Below are 20,534 nucleotides of genomic sequence, written 5' to 3' on the forward strand. Positions count from 1 at the left end.
GCAAAACGCTTTTTTTTGGCTTCCAGCCTCGTTCTAAGATCAGTGAGCACATCTCGTCTCCTGGACAGGTATTTATACGCACTGTATGACAAACTGGCTGAGGTTTTGCTAGCTGTCAAATTCCATCTAAATGTCGAAAGTGACTGAAAGACCTGCAGTGAGTGCTTCTGGAGCGCAGTAGGACCAGTGTCATACCCTTCTGTCTACCACACCCAGAATTAACGGTTGTGACCGAAACATCGTTACTTGGTTGGGGAGGGCATCTGGGAGAGGGGGAGTTCAGAGGACTCTGGTCATCAGCAGAAGCTTGCCTCCACTCCATCTTGTTTGCGCTGCAAGCGATTCACTTGGCACTGAAGGCGTCCCACCCAACCATCAAGAAAGAACAGGTACAGGCACTCACAAACACGTTAACGTAATGTGCTACTCTAACAAACAGGGTGGCATGGGGTTATGGATCCTGTGCCAGGAGCACTCTACTTCTCTGGAAGTAGCTGCTCTCTCAGGGCATGTTCCTGATTGAACAACACCTGGCAGGACCTTTGAACGTCAGGGCAGATGAACTAGGTCGCCATTGTCTAGCAGATCATGAATAGCAGTTACACTGGGAGGTGGCACAAGGCATCTTCCAGCAATGCGGAGAACCCTGGCTTGATCTGTTCGCCACTGCAGAGAATGCTCAATGTCAAAGCCCTTGCTCATTGGAGTTCTCCAAGTAGTCCTCTCCAGGAGACTCCTTTCACTGACACTAGGGCTCTGGACTCCTGTAAGCCTTTCCACCCCTCCCTCTCTAACCATAATACTCAAAAAGATCAGGAGAGACTGAACCCAAGTCATCCTAGTGACCAAAATCTACGCATGGAGATTGTGGTAGCGAGAGTGTCCGGCCATGAGCATTAGACCTCCAATTCAGCTGCCCTTTCGGAAAAAACGCCTTTTGTAGCAACAGGGTGAGGTCCTGCGCCCGAGCTAGAACAACCTACACCTCTATGTTTGAGGGTTAAACAGCGACAGTTGATAGCCTTATATCTTCCTCTTGAAGTGATTGGTGTTATTCTAGAAGCCAGGCTTTTATCTACTAAAACTGTATATGTAGGACGCTGGGCGAAGTTTGATGCATGGTGTTCCTCCCGTCATGTTCTAGCCTGTCTTTTCATCTGATATTCTTTTGTTGGTCTTTCACTGGCCCAGAAAGGCCTTGCGTTGACCACAGTTAAAGGTTATTTATCAGCCCTTTCTATGCTTAGCAAATCTATCTTCTTTATTCAAATTACCAGTTGTGATGCACTTTTTAAAGGGGTTGACACACCTCCCTCCTCCAAAACCATTTCTGATACTGCAGTGAGACCTTCATTTGGTTCTCATCTATCTCATATTCACTTCTTTCGAGCCAATGCGCAGTTGTCCTCTTCACCTGTTAAACATCAAGGCAGATTTAATCTTTACCATAAGACAAGCCAGGCAAGTGAGTGATCTACAGGCATTGTCTGTGATACCACTGTACACAGCAGTCAAACTAGTCCTCCGGACAAAAGCAGCATTCCTGCCCAAGGCAGTCACATCCTTTCCCATAAGGCAATCCATCACCTTGCAGGCTTCCCATGCCCCATCTCATCTCTCCAAAGAGGAAGAACAGCTCCACTGTCTTGACACAAAAAAAAGCCCTTATCGTCTATGCTCATTGTGTACTTGAATACCAACAGGATTTATAACTTTTCTTTTGCTTCTCTGGAGCCAAGTTAATTTACAAACTTCAACTGTACAGTGTTGCATTTTGATTTATTTGATCTCCACGTCTGTTGCTGTGGACAGAGTTCAGAAACAAATTGATATCAAAGTATGGAGATGTCACATATATAGTGGTCCCAGTGCCATATCTGAGGCAGGACAGATTTGTAGTAAAGCTGCAGGATGCCACCTACTGACATGTGACGGAATTGCTGCAAAACATTGCAGATTCAGTCATGAGCCTGGTGGCTATTCACAAGGTGAGGAGTCTGCAGTTAGATAGAGTCTCTCCCAGAAAAGGCATTTCTGAAGGTAAGCAATATGTTCTTTATGACGAACTGGCTGCTAGCAGCCTAGACACCGCTGGCCTCCACTATCTCCTACCTGCTGTGGGGACTGAGGTTTCTGCCTCCTTAACTACTGTGATCAGGAGAGCAGCTAAAGGCTTGGATTTGGGGGGCGCTAGGTGGCGCCGGACCGTCATGGCCGCACTTCAGTGAGGCTCTCGCCGGCCGGGCGAAACCACATCCTGCAATACCATCCTCCGGGCCGATAATCCATACTGTAACGCCACTAATGGGCAGCGTAGCTAAGCGGGACCTCCTGGAGCGAGTTTGAAGGGCATCGGTGACCGGGTGACGGAAATATTGACTGCGGCCGCCGGAGGGCGCGGAGCGACATTCTGGGCGGAGCTGACGAGCGGCGGCCTCTGCCTGCGCGAGCCTGGGGATCCGCGAGGCCCTGTGGGCCCTGATCAGAACACTGACCGTGGCTGACGTCGCTGGCCCCCTGCGGACTGTCTGGGACTGGACTGGTCGTCCCCCCCCCCTTCGCGCTGACTCTGCCGGTGGCTCCTTGAGGCGGTGGACGTGCTGGATCCCCGAGGTGAGATCGCGCTGCCTCGGCGCCTTCAGCGGTGGGCCCGCCTTACACTCGCCTGCCCGGCTGACGCGCCTGGGAGCTGCTGCGCGCTCCCTTGGATCTGCCTTCTGTGGGGTAGCTGAGAGCAGGGATCTCCCGTGTTGCCTTGGGGAGCGGACTGGGGTCGGCGGCCATTGCCCTTGATTTAGTGCTGAGAGACGCCGGTGGAGTGACCCGGGGGCCCCGCTCGGCCTGGACCCTGAGACCCCTGGTGCGAGGAGTCGCGGCTCTGGTGCTGAGAAGGCCGTGGAGGGGCGGCAAGCTCTTGTGTGGGGCTGAGCGACGCGTGTGGAGGCCTTGTTGACCTGTGTGCCCCTGGTGGTCTGCGGGGGGCTGGACGACTGGGGGGCCCCGTCACGGCTGGACACTTGGAGCGAGCCCTGGGACAGACCGTAGACGCTGCTGTGCGGGCTCGATACTGGGCGACTTGGGCCCTCGCCGGCGGCTGCCATGGGCAAGTCAGATGCGAAACAGTCGACGCTCCAATTTAACCCCTCTAAGAAGAAAACGCGGGCGCCGCCGGGGGATGGCGGAGAGCGGGACCCCGGTGAGGAGGAGGAGGAGGAGGTGGAATGGAAGACGATCCTTCTAAGCATGCAGAAGAGCCTCACCTCAATCGACGCCAAAATAGACAATATGAACACGCGACTGGAGGCGGTGGTGCACCGGCTGGATCAGCATGGGGAGCGTCAGAAGGAGGCAGAGGGGCGCATTTCGGAGCTGGAGGATGGCGCTGTGACTGGCGCGGCCAAGCTGTCGCAGATGGACCGGCTGCTTAAGGTCATCGCTGACAAAAATGAAGATCTAGAGGCGCGTTCCCGACGGAACAACGTTCGCCTGGTCGGCCTAGCGGAGTCCAGCGGGGGGGGGGCCGCATGGAGGATTTCATCGAGCGTCTGCTCATTGACAAATTTGGCCGAGACTCCTTCTCTCCGCAGCTTGTGGTGGAGCGCGCCCATCGCTCCTTGGGGCCGCGGCCGGTCCCTGGGGCCCCGCCGCGCCCAGTCATCATCAAATTCCTCAACTATAGGGATCGTGATGTTCTGCTGCGACTCGCCAGGGAGAAGCAACCGATCCTGCATGAGAATGTCACCATTTCCTTTTACCCGGACTTTACCCAGGCGGTGCAAGATGCTCGCCGCAAGTTTGCCGGAGTAAAGAAGAAGTTGCAACAACGAGACATACCATATGCCATGCAGTACCCTGCCAAACTCAAGATCACTCTTCATGGCAAGCCCCTGTTTTTCGGTAACCCACAGCAGGTGGAGGACTTCCTGCGGGAGCAGCCCTCTGCGGCATCACAGCGTCGTAGCCCTGGGGCGCAGTCGGGCCCTGGCTCTCCGCTGGATGCGCCGGAAGGATGAGTACTGCTGCCCTGGTTACTTCTGTGTCTCTTTCCCCCTACGACTGTCTCTTCCCCGAGGTGGGCATTGCCTTGCCCCTCATTGCTCCTGCTCCTCTTTACTTGCTGGATTGGGTATCGGGCCGTTGCCATGGCGTGACTGTATGTATGGGGGGATCACCTCTGTCCTGGAGGGGACTGCCTTTGCCTTTTGACCTCGTCCTCCGTGACAGGGGAGCTGGCAGATACTACTTTCTGGGACCCTGCTTGGGCCGTTGTCCACTGCTTATGCCGTTTTGGACCGGACATGGATGACCTGTTTCGCCCTGGCACTCCCCCCCCTGTCCCACGTAGACTCCTCACCCGCAGGGGTGCTGGTGCGGTGGGTGCAAAGAGGGGATTGGGGAGGGTGGGTCTGGCACCCTAGTGGCTCCTGTTGAGGGTATACCCCACTTCTATTGTTATGTTCGTTGAAAGGGAGGGGAGGGAGTCTAGATTCCGGCAGGATTGGGCTGCTGCGGTGGGTGGGGGTGGGATGGGGGCTGGGGGTTGTTTCAGGGGATTGATGTTTGGGGCAGGTTCCCTCCGGCGCGTTGGGAGAGCCGGACGGGCTGGGTGGGGGGGGATTTGTATCCGTGACAACACACTTAAATACTGGCACATGCACTGTCCGCTATTTAGGCTACAGCTCAGCTGCTCTGGGAATTGGGGCCTGCGGGTGGGTGTTTGGCATTTTCCCGATACTGGGCGGGCTGACCTGCGGGGCGTGGGGGACAGTCCGCGGGGTCTATCTGGGATTAATAAATGGGGTCCCCACGAGTAACGTTACTGGGGGAGCGGGGGGTGCAGCAGGATCCGCACAGTAAGATTAATATCTTGACATGGAATATCAGGGGGCTGGGAGACCCGTGCAAGCGCCGCCAGGTCCTAGGTTATCTGGACCGCCACTGCATACACATAGCGTTATTGCAGGAAACCCACACGGACCCCCATAGGGCGCCTACATTCACGTCACGGTGGGCCGCATACAGTCTCTTTTCCTCCTACTCCACGTACTCTAGGGGAGTGGCCATCCTTGTCAAAAAACACACCCCGTTTGTACACCTGGGGGATAGACTTGATTCCGAGGGCCGCTTCTGTGTGGTGTGGGGACGGATGGGCAATGCTACTCTTACACTTGTCTCCTCTTACGGGCCTAACGTGGATGGTCCTGCACACTTCATTGCCTTATGGGAAGTCATCTTGGAGATAGGTTCCACACACCTGATTTGGGGAGGTGACTTTAATGTCACACTTGATCCTGCCCTGGGCCGTTCTAATGCGGGCGTGGCGCATCATCCTCGCTCCCAGGCTTACATTCTGGACCTCACGGCGCATCACTCGTTGCTCGATGCATGGCGCTACATGCACCCGGGTGCTAGGGAGGGCACGCACTGGTCGATGTTGCACTCCACTTGGGCTCGGTTGGATCACCTGCTCCTGTCGAGGACACTGGGGACCTCTCTCTTGAGGGCGGGACACTTACCTCGCACTTACTCCGATCACGCGCCTGTGCTCCTTACCCTGGCCCGGTCCGGCCTGGTAGGGGATCCGCTTCCGTGGCGCATGCAGCCTCACATCCTATTGGATGAACTGTTCAAATTTGAGATGGGCCAGGAGATCACAGAGTTCATCGACCGTAATCGGGGGACGGTGGATAGCGTGGCGACAGTATGGGAGGCCTTTAAGGCCACCATGCGGGGTGTGTGTATTTCTAAGGGCTCGGGCGTGCTGCGCTCGCTTCGCGCGGAGCTGACAGCTTTGGAACGAGCTTTGCAGACGCTGGAAACTAACCCTGCCTTCATGCGGGATCCCGCGATCCAATTAGACTACCGCACTAAGCTGACTGAGTTCAAGATTGCGGCTGAGAGGGAAGTGCGTTTCCGCGGTAAGCATTTTAAAGCGCGCGCGTATGGAGAGGGGGAGCGCCCTGGCAGGTTCTTGGCGGGGGCGGTCCGCTCCCACCGCGGCACTAATCACTAATATTGGAGGTCAAGGCCCCGGATGGCACTCTGCAGCGCGACACACCCTCCATACTGTCTACCTTCGTGTCTCATTATTCCGCCTTGTATACATCTCAACGGGTAGCGCCCCTGGAGATGACCGAATACCTGTCTGAGCTTACCCTCGGATGGTTGTCGAATGCCCAGCGTGAGCTACTGGCGGCTCCTATAGGCCTGGATGAGATCAAAGAAGCCATCATGCAGACTGCGTCGGGAAAATCCCCAGGCCTGGCCGGCTTCCCAATCGAGTACTATAAAACCTTCATCGACCCGCTCGCGGCGGTTCTGCGGGAGGTGTTTGAAGAAGCTAACAAGACTGGCTCCCTCCCGCCCAGCATGTCGGAGACGCTCATCGTCTCTCTCCTTAAACCGGGAAAGCCCCCGGATAGCTGTGACTCGTACAGACCTCTCTCTCTCATTAACAGTGATGTGAAGATCCTGGCCAAAGTGCTAGCGAACCGGGTCAACCTTCTGATCGGGGGGTTGATACTGCCAGACCAGGCGGGTTTCATTCCGGGCCGCTCCACCTCCCACAATTTGCGGACGCTTTTCTCGGTATTGAACAACGCGGACTCCTCTCTAGCCCTGGTGGCGGTTTTTCTGGACGCCACCAAGGCGATCGATTCGGTCGAATGGGATTACCTCCACTTGATCCTCCAAAACATGGGTATGCCTGTGGCGTTTTCTAGATGGATCCAGATACTATACTGTAGCCCCAAAGTGAGGATTCTTATTAATGGCCGAGTCTCAGCTCCATTCCTGGTGACTAGGGGTACTCGACAGGGATGCCCGCTGTCGCCTCTTCTTTTTGCGCTGGCGATGGAGCCCCTGGCGTCCCGTCTCCGGCAGAACTATCTCGCGGCCTCCCTGCGATGCCAGCAGCGGCAAGTCCTACTGTCACTCTATGCAGATGATCTCACACTCTACGTTAAGCATCCGCGGGAGAATCTGAACCCCATCCTTAGAGAGTTTGTTCGCTTTGCGCTCTACTCGGGAATTCACATTAATTGGGGTAAATCCATGGTCTTCCCCCTCACGAATGGTATAGAGAAAATTCCACTTGATTATCCGTTGGAGTGGTGCGACGAGAGCGTGAAATACCTGGGAGTATGGGTCTCCAGGGACCGGCAGGAGGTGCTACGTATGAACTATGGCAGGGCGCTCGAGGCCATACGCTTGCATGTAGCCCGGTGGCTGACCCTACCACTGACCATGGCTGGCCGAGTTTCCCTTATAAAGATGGTCATACTCCCCAAGCTGCTCTACCTCTTCCTCAATATTCCGTTTCACCCGGGAGGCTACTTTTTCCGGGAATTAAGATCGGAGCTTATCCGATTGGTGTGGGGGGGGAAGAGACCTCGGCTCAGGTGGTCGGTCCTTACTCGGCCATATGGACAGGGCGGCTTCGATATACCGGACTTTACACTTTACTATCACTGCGCTCAGGCGCACTATGCGTACTATTGGTATCGACCTTCGCCCTTCATGCCGCAGACGGCGGTGGAGCACTGGTTGGCAGATCCGGTGCCGCTTGAGGGGGCAGTTCTCGCAGCGGTGCCATCGTCCCGTGCGGATCGCAACCCTGTGCAGGCCACGGCGCATGCTTGGGGTGCGATCGCGGACCGTCTGGGGTCGTCGTTTCTCTACTCCCCATTGATACCCCTGGTGTATCATCCGGCTCTTCCGCTCTTAGGAGAAGAAATGTTCCGGAGAATAAAACTGAAGATGGGGTTTGCGAACTGGGGTGACCTCTTTCATGCAGGTAGATTTCGCGATCTCCCGCTCCTCTACGGGGACGTTGTCCCTACCCCCCTGGAAACTTTTGCCTTCATTCGCCTCCGTAGTGGGCTACAGAAATTGTTGCCGGCATATCCGGATGAACCTCCAGTTCTGGAACCGTTTCATAAAATGCTTTCTTCCCCTTCGCCTTCACATATGGTCTCTGCACTGTATCGGGGGATATATGACCGGGATGGGGGGCTGGTGCTGTGGTCCCGTGCGGGCTGGGAGGCCGAGATTGGCACTGAGCTCACGGACGACCAGTGGGGGTTCTGCTGTTTGCAGACTGAAATGATCTCGTCTAGTAGTAGGTTCCGCATCATCCACTACAAGTTTCTCCATCGCCTCTACTGTACTCCGGCCCAGATGCATAGATTCCATCTATGCGATGACTATCGCTGCGACAGGTGTCATTCTCCTGGAGCGGACTTCTTACATCTGGCCTGGACTTGCCCCAGCATAGATGAATATTGGGATCAGGTGTACGAGGCCCTGGGGGAGATGCTGGGATCCCCGCTGCCGCCCTCTCCCTTACAGGCTCTTTTGGGGTACACTCGGGATGTGCCGAAGCCGGATCGCCGTTTCGTTACCTGCGCGTTGCTGCTTGCCAAGCGCCGCATAGCGTGCCGATGGGGGCGGGGGAGGCGGCCCAAATTTAAGGAATGGCTGCGGGATATGGTTACTTGTCAGGAGAATGTTCTGTTGTATTCAGAGTTGCTCCCACCCAAGTCCCATCCCCCCGACATCTGGGGGCCTCTGTCACAGTACCTAGAGGCGCACTGCGCCCAGCGATCGCCGTCTGTTCCCGTGGGGGCGGACTCGCCGGCGGGTGGCTCTGGCTAGGGGAGATGCATGTAGTGCAGGTTCCTCTGGGGAGGGTCGTCCAATCTGTGGAAGGGAGGGGTGGACGCTGCTGGCTCTGGGGGTCCCCCTGATGGCTGCCTTGCGATTTTGCTCCCCCACGACGTGCCGCTACACTGCCGCTATGACCCGTATGGGTACTCCGCTGGTGGGGATGGGGCGGCACGACTATGTGCCTGCGGAGGCGCTCTGTATGATGGGGGCGGATATACAGGTACTCGCCGAGGGGTAGTGGCTTTCTGCAGGCCAGGATGGGAAATTGGGGGAGGCTCTGGAGAGGAAGGCGATGGGCTGCCGCTTGTAATGTGTTTGGAATGTAAAATGTGCTATGATTTGTTAATGCTGCCTTTTCCATTTGTCTATATTGCCAGTATCCGGATAAGTGTGTAATGCTGATGCACTGTATGACATGAAACGTTAAATAAAGAGTTATAAAAAAAAAAGGCTTGGATTTGACTCCCCCCCCCACGATTGAAATCAAGACTAATGTTCTTATGAAGGTGCTACATCAAGGACAAACCACCCAATAGCATCTCCTGCCATTCAGCGTGGCATTGACAAACACACTGCTGGGCATTTGGTCAAATCCAGGATTTTGCCCGCCAGTCAACAGGAAGATTGCAAGGCGTCACATTCCTGTGATGGGGGACTATGCCTTTCTCCTGCAGCACCCTCCTCCCCTGAACTTAGTGGTGCAAGTCTCCATCAGTTGAATAAACCCCAATGCATTTCTGACCACTCCACCAGATAGAGAGTCGAAACGTATAAATACCTTTGCAAAAAGAATATTCTCTTCAGCCAGCCTTTCTTAGCTGCCAAGTTTCCCAGGTCCATGTGTGATGTGCTGCCCCAGTCCAGGTGATTGTCTTTGAATTCTGAGACTTGTAGTCCTGCTTTATAAAGGAATAAGCAAGGCTACAAGTCTCAGAGTTCATAGAACAAAACCTGGAATGGAGAAGCTCATCACACATTGACCTGGGCAACTTGGCAGACTTGGCCTTGCACTAAGATCAGTCAACACTAGCAGTATCTCATAGGGACTGCCCGTATGCACTGTGGAACATGATGGCAGATATCTTGCCATTCTTCCCAGAAGATCTTCAGCCAAACCTACTCCGTCTTATTCAAAATGGCAAAGACACTACAAACTCGCAACAGCGTGGTGCTTAGGCCTCACAATTCTATTTGCTCCACAGAATTCTCCAACGACATCCAATAGTCTCTGATGGACATGCCCTTGAATGGGACCCATGTTTTCAGGGACCAGATGGATTCAGCCCTTGAACGTTGTAAGGACAGCATGGCAATGACTCGCTTTCTTGGACATGCTCCGCCAGTGTGCCAGTTCCACCATTAATTTTGCCCCCTTTGAGGCTTTGGAAGAGGATACTAACAGAGACCGCGCCAGAAAGTTTTTAAAAAAACAACAGACCCTTCGCGGTAAAGGCAGGGGATCAGCCCTCCAGGGTTTAGTCCCCCCAAGGGCAACATTCTACCCAAAACCTAGTGTCCCTTCCCGCAGCTGCCCCAATACTGTTTAAGCCGTCCTTGACTGCACATGGATGCCCTGTGGGAGGTCGCATCATCTTTCACTTTCCTGGGTGAGGAGCATCACATCCGACCAGTGAGTGCTCCAGATTGTGGAACACAGTTAATCCCTACCCTTCCTTTCACAGACTTTGGATATGCCACCCATACCCTAACCCCTCCCGGAGTACCACTTGTCCCTATTCCAAAAAGTTGTCCATATTCCAAAAAGTTCTAGCTCTCTTGGCCAAGGGAGCCATAGAGCCATAGAGAGGGTGCCTGCATGAGAGATCGGGACTGGTTGTTACTTCTGTTATTTCCTAGTGCTGAAAAAAGACTGAGGCCTTCGCCACAGTCTACATCTTTGCCCTCTGAACTTCTTCCCCTGAAGGAAAAGGCTCACACTGGCACATGTTTTGACTGCCCTGATTACAGGAGAGTGGAAGGTGTAGTTGGATTTGCAAAATACCTTTTTCTACATTTTATCCTGCAATGCCGTTACCTGCGGTTTCAGGTAGGCTAAGAGCACTTTCCATTCTCGGTGCTCCACTTTGGCCTTCCTTGTGCACCTCGGGTGTATGCAAACGTGATTTTGGTGGTCAGAGCTCATCTGTGGAGGTGGGGAATACGAGTCTTCTCATACCTTGATGACTGAATACTGAAAGCAGATTTGTCTCAAATAGTTCTGAACTACTCAATACGATGGCTGACCTGTTGACATCGTTGAGCTTTTCCCTCAACATGTAAAAGTAATTCCGGACTCATTCAAAACTGCTCCCCAATGTCTGAACCATCCTGATCATTGTGCTCTTCTGAGCATGCCCATCACCTCAGTGAGTGCTGGACATTCGGGGTATAATTCTGAAGTTTCAACCATTGACATGGATCTCAGTGAGAGCCACTCTGAGGCTCCTTGGCCGCTTTAGCTCTTGCATCCTGCTGGACCACACCGGTGCATGGGGGCTTTGTAGCGGGATCTGGAGTCTCACATGGCTCAGTATCAAATTAATCTTTTGGACATCCAGGTGTCAGATGAGACTACAAAGAAATCTACTGTGTTGGCTGTTCAACTTCATTTGGACCAGCGTCAGACCCTTCTCACTACCTCACCGAGACGTAACAGTCATGACCAATGCATTGCTGCTGGGTTGGGGAGGTCATCTGAGAGAGGTGTAGATCAGAGGACTCTTGTTTTTGGCAGAGACCCATTTCCACATCAATTTGTTAGAGTTACAGATGATTCACTTGGTACTGAAGGTGTTCCTTCTGATCATCTGGGGGAACAAACACAGGTTCTCACAAACAACACAATCGCCATGTGGTACTACAACAAACAAGGCGGTATGGGGTGGTGGTTCTGTGCCAGGGTGTCATCACTGGACATCTTTCAATAATGGGGGAAATCTTGCTCTATCTATTTCGCCACCACTGAGAACATGCAGTGTCCAAGCTTTTCCATGTTGGAGTTCCCATGGTGGTTCTCCCTCGGAGACACATTTCACCTGGACTGGGGCTCAGGACTCCTGTATGGCTTTCTGGCCCTATCTCTCTTACCCAGAATTTGAAAAAGATCAAGAGAGAGTGGGCCCGAGTCCTAGTAGATCCGGACTGGGCGAGGAGAATGGTGTTTCCAGAATTCTGGCCATGCGCGATGTCCTCCGACTTGGCTGTCTCTTCGGGAGGCACTCCTGTCGCAGCAGCAGGGCAATTGCTTGCACAACTTACACCGCCATGAGTGGAGATTTAACTGCAACAGTTGACATCCTTTGATCCTACTCCCAAAGTAGACGGAGTCATCCTGGCAGTCAGGCGTACCTCCACTAAGACTGTACATGTGGGATGCTGGAAGAAGTTTGCTGTCTGGTGTTCCTCCCATGAAATTCAGCCTTTACAGGTATAGTTGACTGGCATTTTATTGTTGTGGATCTCTCTAACCCAGCAAGATCCTTTTGGCCTTTCTATAGTTAACTGATCAACCATCCTTTTTCAAATCACCTGTTTTGAAGCATTTTTTTGTTTTTTTAAAGGGTAATGGTTGTCACCTACTGGATGTGCACTCTGATGTACATCTGCTCTCTATGCATGCTAACCATAAAAAAGAGTTACTCATTTCAATCACCTTTGCACTGTGAGTGAGTGAGTGAACTCCAGGCCTTGTCTTTTTTCTGGGAAATACTAGTCCTTTGGGCAAAACCAGCTTTCTCGCCAAAGGTAGTGACACTCTTCTACATAAAGCAATTTATCATCTTGCAGTCTTTCTGTGCTCTACCTCATCCCTGCAACGACGAGGAGCAACTCCGCCATCTTGCTCCCAAGAGTACCCTAAATTCTTACATCGATCGGACCAGTGACCATTCAGTGGACAATCAACTTTTTGTGCGCTTCTCTGGACCAAATATGGAAATGCGGTACAAAAGAGAACTTTCTCCTGATGGATTGTCTTATGCATAAATATTTGCTGTGTGCTAGCCAAGTAGCAGCCCTCAGAAGGTATGCATGCTCATTCACCAGAGCAAAGACTGATACTACTGTGCTAGCATGCAGTGGGTCACTCAGTCTTGAACATCTGCCAGGCTTCTTTGTGTGCGTCCCTTCACATGTTCAAGAAGCACTATTGGTAGTTAGGCCCAACGAGACAGACACTCCTCCCATCTGTCCTACAGGACTTTCTGTTCTGTGTCATTCCACAGGCACACCACCTGGGGGTAAGGGGTACTGCTTTGAAATCCAATCACAAGGTGAGGAATTTGCAGTTAGAAGTCTCAGTTAGAAGAACAAGTTACTTACCTTTGTTAACTCCTTTTCTGGTAGAGACTATCTGACTGCTGATTCCTCCCAAACCCACCACCCTCCTTGTTCTGTGGAAAGGACTCATACAGTCCACTAATATGGTTTCATTCCAGAGATCCACACACGTGGAGGTGACACGGTTATAGTAGCTCTGACATCATATCCCAGGCATGACAGTTCTGACATGGAGTTGCACGATACAACCTACCAGCGTGCGAGGGAGTTGCAATGAAAGTCTTCTGGATACAGTCCAGAGCCTGGAGGAGTCTTCAGCATGCCAGAGTCTCTGCCAGGAATGGCGTTAATGAAGGTATCTAACTAGTTCATTTAACCAGTTATGCAAGGTGAACTGTACAAAGATTTTTGTGTTCCAAAAATATCTAATCATAAACTTTTTATCTCCACAGAGCTAATGAAAGGCTAGCAGAAGCCAACGCCAAGCTACTTAATGAACGACAAAGGAGCAAGTCATTACTTGCAAACAGTTTTGTAAATGGAAGCCTTCCTGCAAACCCCTTCATGGATACAAATCCGTTTGGTACTAATTTAACATTAAATAGAAGCATTGGTCTCCCTGGCAACTTCTATGGTCCTGGGGTAAATGGATTATCTTCAAACAGAGTGGAGGCATATCTTGCAAAGGTCAGGAATGCTGTGTACAGGCAACATTTTTTTGTATTTAATGTCTATTGTAAATGAGAGTGTAAGAAACACAGTTATATTTTAATGCTTGTGGAAGAGCCAGACTCTGGCCCTATTACATGAATTCTAGGAATACAGGTTCTTCCTTATAAGTTATAATCTGGGAAATGATACAAGTTGAAGTTTCAGTCTAATGAATTTGATGCCTAAATCAGATCCTCATACTGGAGCTCAAAGAAGTAAAAATCAGAAAAAGACCTCTTCCATTCTTGGTTCCGGTCAGCTAAAGCCAAGCAATGCTGTCATTCGTAATTGCGCGTCAGATGTTGTAAAATATGTGTACATTAAGGGTTACTACGTTTTCATTGTTCTCATGTAATTTTTACTTTAATGATTGGTATAATAGTCAAACTACAGAACATCTTGTAGATTAACAAGAGGAATCTTTATTATTTCAGCAGGATAGGAGCAACTGTAACAACTGAAATGTGCTGATGTTACAAAATAGAATTAGCATCTAATGGGACGATTGGTGGTTCAAGCACAAAAGCATTGCCCACCTCGGTCTTGTTACTAGAAAAGACGACTCTTGGCTAAGTGAGTGACTTCATAAATATAAGGAGAGTCCCGCCTGTTGTTAACCATGTTACAAGAGTCAAGTCCTCCTCAGGCTCTCTTGAAGGTGGGCTCAACATTGCCACTATCCAGAAAATTGTCATTGAACCTTATGCTGTGCAGTGTCATCTTTCCTGCTGGTTGGGGCTAATGCTGTAGAATCACTAGGTTGTGCTGTAGATTTGCACATTAGATGTTGTCGTATTAGATTGGTCATTACTTTTTCACTTAAAAGTGCAATCTAGCTTCCCTTTTATGGAATTTCTCCAGTAAATTGACCAGAGAGCTTCAATTTGATCAGATTTAAAGCATAACAAGCACACTTGCTGTACTATCAGTCAGTCAATGATACCTCTATTCAATACTTTTCAGTAACATAAAAGTATACTACAAAATAGATTAAAAAAACTAGACATATTAAAAATAGCTCTGCATATGTACAATTTAGTTTTAAACAATGAAAAAAATGAACGATTTAAAGAGAGACCCATTTCATCTATTCCAATGACTAATTTAAAGTACAACAGTCACCCTATGAGGTACTTTGGTTACGGTAATACCCCCCGCAGTCTTTTCCTTATTTTCAGTGCCTTGCATAAGTAAGAAGAAATTACGAAGCAGACATATGGGGTATGTAATTGTTGTAAAAATAAAACAGCTGGTCTGCACTGTATACAGTTATTTAAAATACAGGTAAAATATATGTCTTCCTAGGGATTTTATCAAATTTACCCAAAAGTATGATGTGTAAATTTGTTGTGGGTGACACACTGTCGCACTGGCACAACACTAACTCTGACAAGGAGTAACAATTATTTGAAAATCCTACCATCAGCGGCAGCATATTCTCTCGAAATCGGGTCAAGATGAACCTTTGCTGGTCATTGCGTACCAGGGTCAGATATGGTTTCAAGCTCTCTTGGGGGGCCGTTCTATTACAGTCGACTACAGATGGTTTTACTCCCTCGCCTTCCCATGTCATTGTTCTGAATGCAATGTTTCAACTTTTCTTTATCTAATAGTTTACAGGACTTAGGGTTAGTAGTAAAGGTTTCGGTAGGCCAATCTCCTCGCATAGAGATTTAACATATCTCAATCAGGGGATTTCCATCGCATAGTCTAAGGTCATTACATCACTGAAAATTAATGTATTCAATCCTGTTTCTTCACGCGACCAAATTGTATGCTAATGCAATATCAGGGCCATTTTTAATCTGTCCGAGATTTACGGCGTTCCCAGTTCAGCGTGGGTTACGTAGTTCAATTAACTTGAGGGGATGGAAAGGGTACTTTAAGAAATGAATCCTCAACTCTTTGGATGCTCCGGATATTAAGCATTGCTCAGACCCCTGCACCATATGAAGCCACTGCCACTGTTTTACTTGCATAGATGGTGAGGAGTTCCCTTATTGTCTTGAAACCCAATTTCTGTAAAAGAGGATATCCCATTGATGGATTTCTCCATTTGCCCACATTGTTAGTTACCATCAGGGGACCACGATTTCTTGTTATCAAAGAGTATCCATAAATAGCAGAAGGTGGGTAATTCACTCAAATTATGCCCTTCTGCATGGAAAACCGGTTTTATCCTGGTTTTGGAGCCATTTACTTTCAGATCCAGGTCCATCATAAGAGTGATCTAATTGTCTATAAGGCCCTGTAACCCCCTCCCAGTTCGAGCAATTAATAGAGCTTCGTCTGCATAAAGTAGAATTGGAAGGGGGCACTTACCCAGCATCACTGTGTCCCTGATGGATAAACTTAGGGCTGACTAAAGCCCGATTTGTGTAGAGCGAGACTAGGAAAGGGGCTTAAACGCAACCCTGCCTGACCCCTCCTTTGATGTTAAAACTCGCAGAACATTCACCCTCCCTTCCAAAGCGCACACAGATGTTTATGTCCATGTACTGTTGCGTTATATAGTTGGTGATTGCTGCCTCAATCCTCAGATCTTCCATGATTTTCGACAGCCTTTTGACTGCAAGACACAGTTAAAAGCTGCAGACAAATCCATGAAGGAGTGATACAGTGCCCCCTTTTTTGCCAATGTGTACTTATCTATTATGGTACTTAGGTTCAGTCATTGATAGACTGTACTCAAGCCCTTTTTGAAACCAAATTGAATATCCATCATTATGTTATTTACTACTACCCAGTCTTCCTGACTAATGAACAGAATGCACCCCTTAACCTTTGCGTGGCATCCAACAGTGATATGGGCAGATAATTTTGGGGTAGGGACTTGTCGAATTTTTTTATGGATTGGGATGATGACCACCCCCCCCCCCTTCCATGAAGGGGGGGCGGACCGACTGCAATGGTAGCATTGTAAACATTTGTGAGCAGGGGAGCCCACAGTTCTTGCTGATCCCTGTACATGTCTAAAGGGGTCCAGTCTGGACCGGAGGCCTTCCCTTTGCTGCTCTCATCTAGGGCTCTTACGACCTCAGCCAGGGTCACGGGATGGAGAGGATACTGTGAGGTAGCTCTAACATATGTCGTTAGGTTTTTAGGGCTTCTGTATGCCACTTGGTCTACTCTAATCAGTGGGTGGTCTTTATATATGGCCGAGAAATGATTTACCCAGGCCTCCTCTGCAATATGAACATTGGTTGACTGCTCATGATGGGGCCCCTTAAAGTAGTTATTGTTTATTGCCTTCCCGAAGAATTTACTATCCTTTAGGGCGCTAGCCCGTACCAGTTCTTTCCATGACATTTATATGGTACATTTCTTTCTCCAGGCAATGGTCGGTTTGAAGAGCACACAAGCCAGCCTAATTGATTGCGAATCCTTCGCTTTCTGCTTTAGTGGTAAATGAAGCTGCTTTCTTGCTAATGTGCACTCAGATTCAAACCAGCCTCTCTCATGGGCTTGCGTTGGTTGTGACCTGTGGCTCAGTGCTTGTTTGACACAAAGTGTAATAGCGGTGAAGGAATTGATAGTGTATTCTGGATCAGCCTTAGGGGTCTAGACATCGTACAATCTCTGGCATAGTATGCCGAATAATATATGGGAGAACGACAGAGTGGTCTACTTTCTCCCATTCGATAGAGAACCTATTTGTCGACCCCAGGATTGGGTCAAAACTTACCATTTGTTCTACCTTTCGTTTTCATGGGTATGGTCACCCATATCTCGAACATCGAGTGGTCACTATAGCCTGTAAAAGTAGCTTCAAAGCCTCTGATGTCTGGGTCTATAGTAGACTCCAAATCACTTCTGGAGAAATTAGGTGCTAAGCATTTGTTCTCATTTGACACTCTGTTTTGGATCCTCAAGCTTAATTTCACCATTAGACTATTCAAGGTTAGTCCATATGTGTCATGTTTGAAGTGGGTGAAGGCCACACCCTGCATATATATGATACCGCAGATTGGTTTAGCTACATATGGACAGTGATGTATATTAGAATCTCCTACCCATATAATGCTCACAGGATTGTGATGCAAATCCAAAAGTCTCTGCATGACGAGTTCCAGGTCTGTTACTACTTGGGTTCTTGAGCTATCAAAGCAGTTGTTATAAAAATTAATTAAGAGAATATCCCGTGCCTCGCCCACTTTGAATAATAATAATTGGAAATTGAGGGATTCATTAAAAAAATCCCAGAATTTTCCATGTAGTAGTGTTTCGGATATAGGTCGCAAGTACCCCTTTTGCCATACTACTGTCAGAAGGTTCAGCCAGGGTAAAGAAGCCTAGGCATCCGTCAATATGATGGGCCAATGTCTCCCATGTTTCTTACAGGCAATCATGTATAATGATCTTACTTTTGAGCCCTGAGACATTCCATGATCTAAGCCCCACCTGAGGTCTATGGGTACATGCATGCCGTTACTTTGACCTACGACTTCCTTCGCCCTAGGGTGCACAGCCATCTTGGGGTTACTCTTCGCGGTCCTTAAATGTTCCTTAACAGGTATTAACTCTGGCATTTCACTCCCAGCCTTTAAAGAGGTTTCAGTGGGTTTACCTAGGTCAGGGTTGAGTCAATCATGGTCGTTTAACTCAGAGAGGCATTCAAACCTATTGCCCGCTCTCCAGGGCTCTCTTGAAATTCTAGGGGCCTCTAACTGTGGTCCCAGCTGGATTTCCCTCCTGCTTTTGGCCAATATCCAAGAGTTCAGTGAGTCTATGACAGCCTCTGCAGGCCTGTTTAAAAATCCGAGCGGGACCGCAGAAAGGTTGTTAGTCTCCAGAACAGTTGACCTACATACATGGAGAACCCTCCCAGCTATGGTGGGAGAGCGAAAGTTGAGAATTATGCAATTGCCTGCGATGGTTTTCTTTCGTCTATCCACCCAGCTCACTCTCCTGACCATTATTATGCGATTATAAACTTCACTAATCCCTATTCGATCAGATCCTTCCCCCTATTCAGTGTGCACATTTGTTTTTTAGTTCACTACAGGATTTCTCCCTTTCCTTGGGCACTGGGGAGGACACCTACAAGGGCAACCAAATATGGTGCACAGTCAGGTGGCAGGTCCATAGTCCTTAGGGAAAATGGGCTAATTACCTAATCTTGGTGTTGTTTTGGGGCTAGTGCATAATTATTCAGTTTATTTGTATTAATCATCATCTCGTGATTTTCGGGCCAGTAATAGCTCTGGTGTCGTTGCTCTCTGGGCCCTTCTCTAGTTCACCCCCTCTTTTCATTTCTGGTGCTGTTTGATTTCAGTCCATCTTGTTGCATCTAAAGCTCTTCCTGAGCTGATCCAATACACCAATATGGGACTGAACTAGAGTATCCACCACGGTCAGTCGGTTGGTCAGTGATAGGATCTTAGTGGTCATTCTCTGTTCCATAGCTACCAGTATATCCTTAATGTCTTTGAGATTTATTATCGCAGAATCATGTCCCCCATGCACATTTTCACTGGGGGTATTCTTTTTTATCCTTGCCCTCAGCCTGTTTCTTTCTTACCTTGATGCCCATTTTCGGTGGAGGTAGCTTGGAGTGGTCCACTCGTATGACTTTTTGTTTTGGTTTCATCTTTGGAGGTGATATGCTTATGTCTAGGGATGCGACTTTAGTATGGACAGGGTGCGAGGCATCCCCTGTGATAGGACTTGGCTCGCATTCAAGTGCGGTTAAGACCATAGGGGCAGACCATTTTTGGGGTAGCTTTAAGAGTTGCCGCGAGTTTAGCCACATTGTCTTTTATTTTGTTGTTCAAAACCCCCATAGCACCTGTTTCTCTAATGGGCCAGTCGTGACCCCCTCTGTCACATTGAATTTCCGTTTCCCCATGATCAAATCAGTTTACCTGTGCTTACCTCTTTAATCCAGTGAGGTGGAGTAAGTGCAGATGAACTCCAACGTTGCCTTGATGTAACCAGACGAAACCACAGGGTGGCCCAGCCCGGCCTCTTCAGGTCAAGGGTGGGCATGGACAGGCCCGCCCTTGGCCCAAGCTTTCACCAGGTGCGTCCCACTTTGCGGCAGAGAGCGCAGCACTTTGTTGCACCCTGTTGACAGTGCTCCTCCCCCTGCAGTGGAGACAGTCCTGGCGTGTGGATTCTGGGAGCTGGAGTACCTCTGCTGTATGATCTATGGAAGGGGCATCCACTAGAACAGGAGTTGCAAGCAATATTGGCCCCTATAGTTCATGCTATTTACATTATAACTCATTAGATTTTCCTGTTGGAATCTATAGTATCTGGGCAGATAACATTAAAACACTATTTGAAGTCACTGATTGTGGTGGGTTTAGGACTTTGTCAGTGAAGGATGCTTTTTCTATGGAGCCTTGTGGGCACCAAGCAGCCTACAGAGAATGAGGGTGATACCCAACAATTCCTTCCTGTTACTGGAGACATGGCACATGGGTGCCAAGTGCCCTGAGATTTAGGAGGCTCTGCTTAGAATTCTGGGAAGTGTATATATCCTACCTATGTCTTATTCTGCGTCTGTAACTGTGATGATGTTTGCTGCAGTTCGGTATTTGCTAACCCCACCTAGGGGACTCTAGCTTACAAGTCTGAAGTTAGAAGTCTCCTTAACTCCTTTAGGTTCACTGATTGCTAGATGGAGTGATAGTCATTAGGAGAGGAAAGCTTGTAAAATTCACTGCAGACAAGCCTGACATGAACATGTAGTGCCCTGTCTGCAGTCATCTAGTGAAATTTGATCACCAACCTAACCAACATATTTGCAGACAACAGTTATCTGAAAGAAGCACATTAGTGATAGATTCCTTATCTTAGAATTACCCCCAGGCGTCAGACTGGATTCAGAACGTTTTTGTCAGCAGTACCCCTGCGCGTCGGAAGGAGGTGGC

At 49.5% G+C, this 20,534-nt stretch overlaps 1 protein-coding gene across 11 annotated transcripts in view; it reads left to right on the forward strand.

Annotated features, from left to right (window-relative positions):
- Positions 1-20,534, forward strand: part of ANKRD26 (ankyrin repeat domain 26) — a 1,120,330-nt gene that overhangs the window by 1,004,000 nt on the left and 95,796 nt on the right. For all 11 annotated transcript variants that reach the window (XM_085653113.1, XM_085653117.1, XM_085653121.1 and 8 more), the window contains one exon: positions 13,398-13,632. In XM_085653113.1, the coding sequence (XP_085509239.1) occupies positions 13,398-13,632 (235 nt within the window). The remainder of the gene's footprint in view (positions 1-13,397; positions 13,633-20,534) is intronic.

The sequence above is a fragment of the Triturus cristatus genome, chromosome 4_1 (genome assembly GCF_964204655.1).
Source record: "Triturus cristatus chromosome 4_1, aTriCri1.1, whole genome shotgun sequence".
Classification (NCBI taxonomy): Eukaryota; Metazoa; Chordata; class Amphibia; order Caudata; family Salamandridae; genus Triturus; species Triturus cristatus.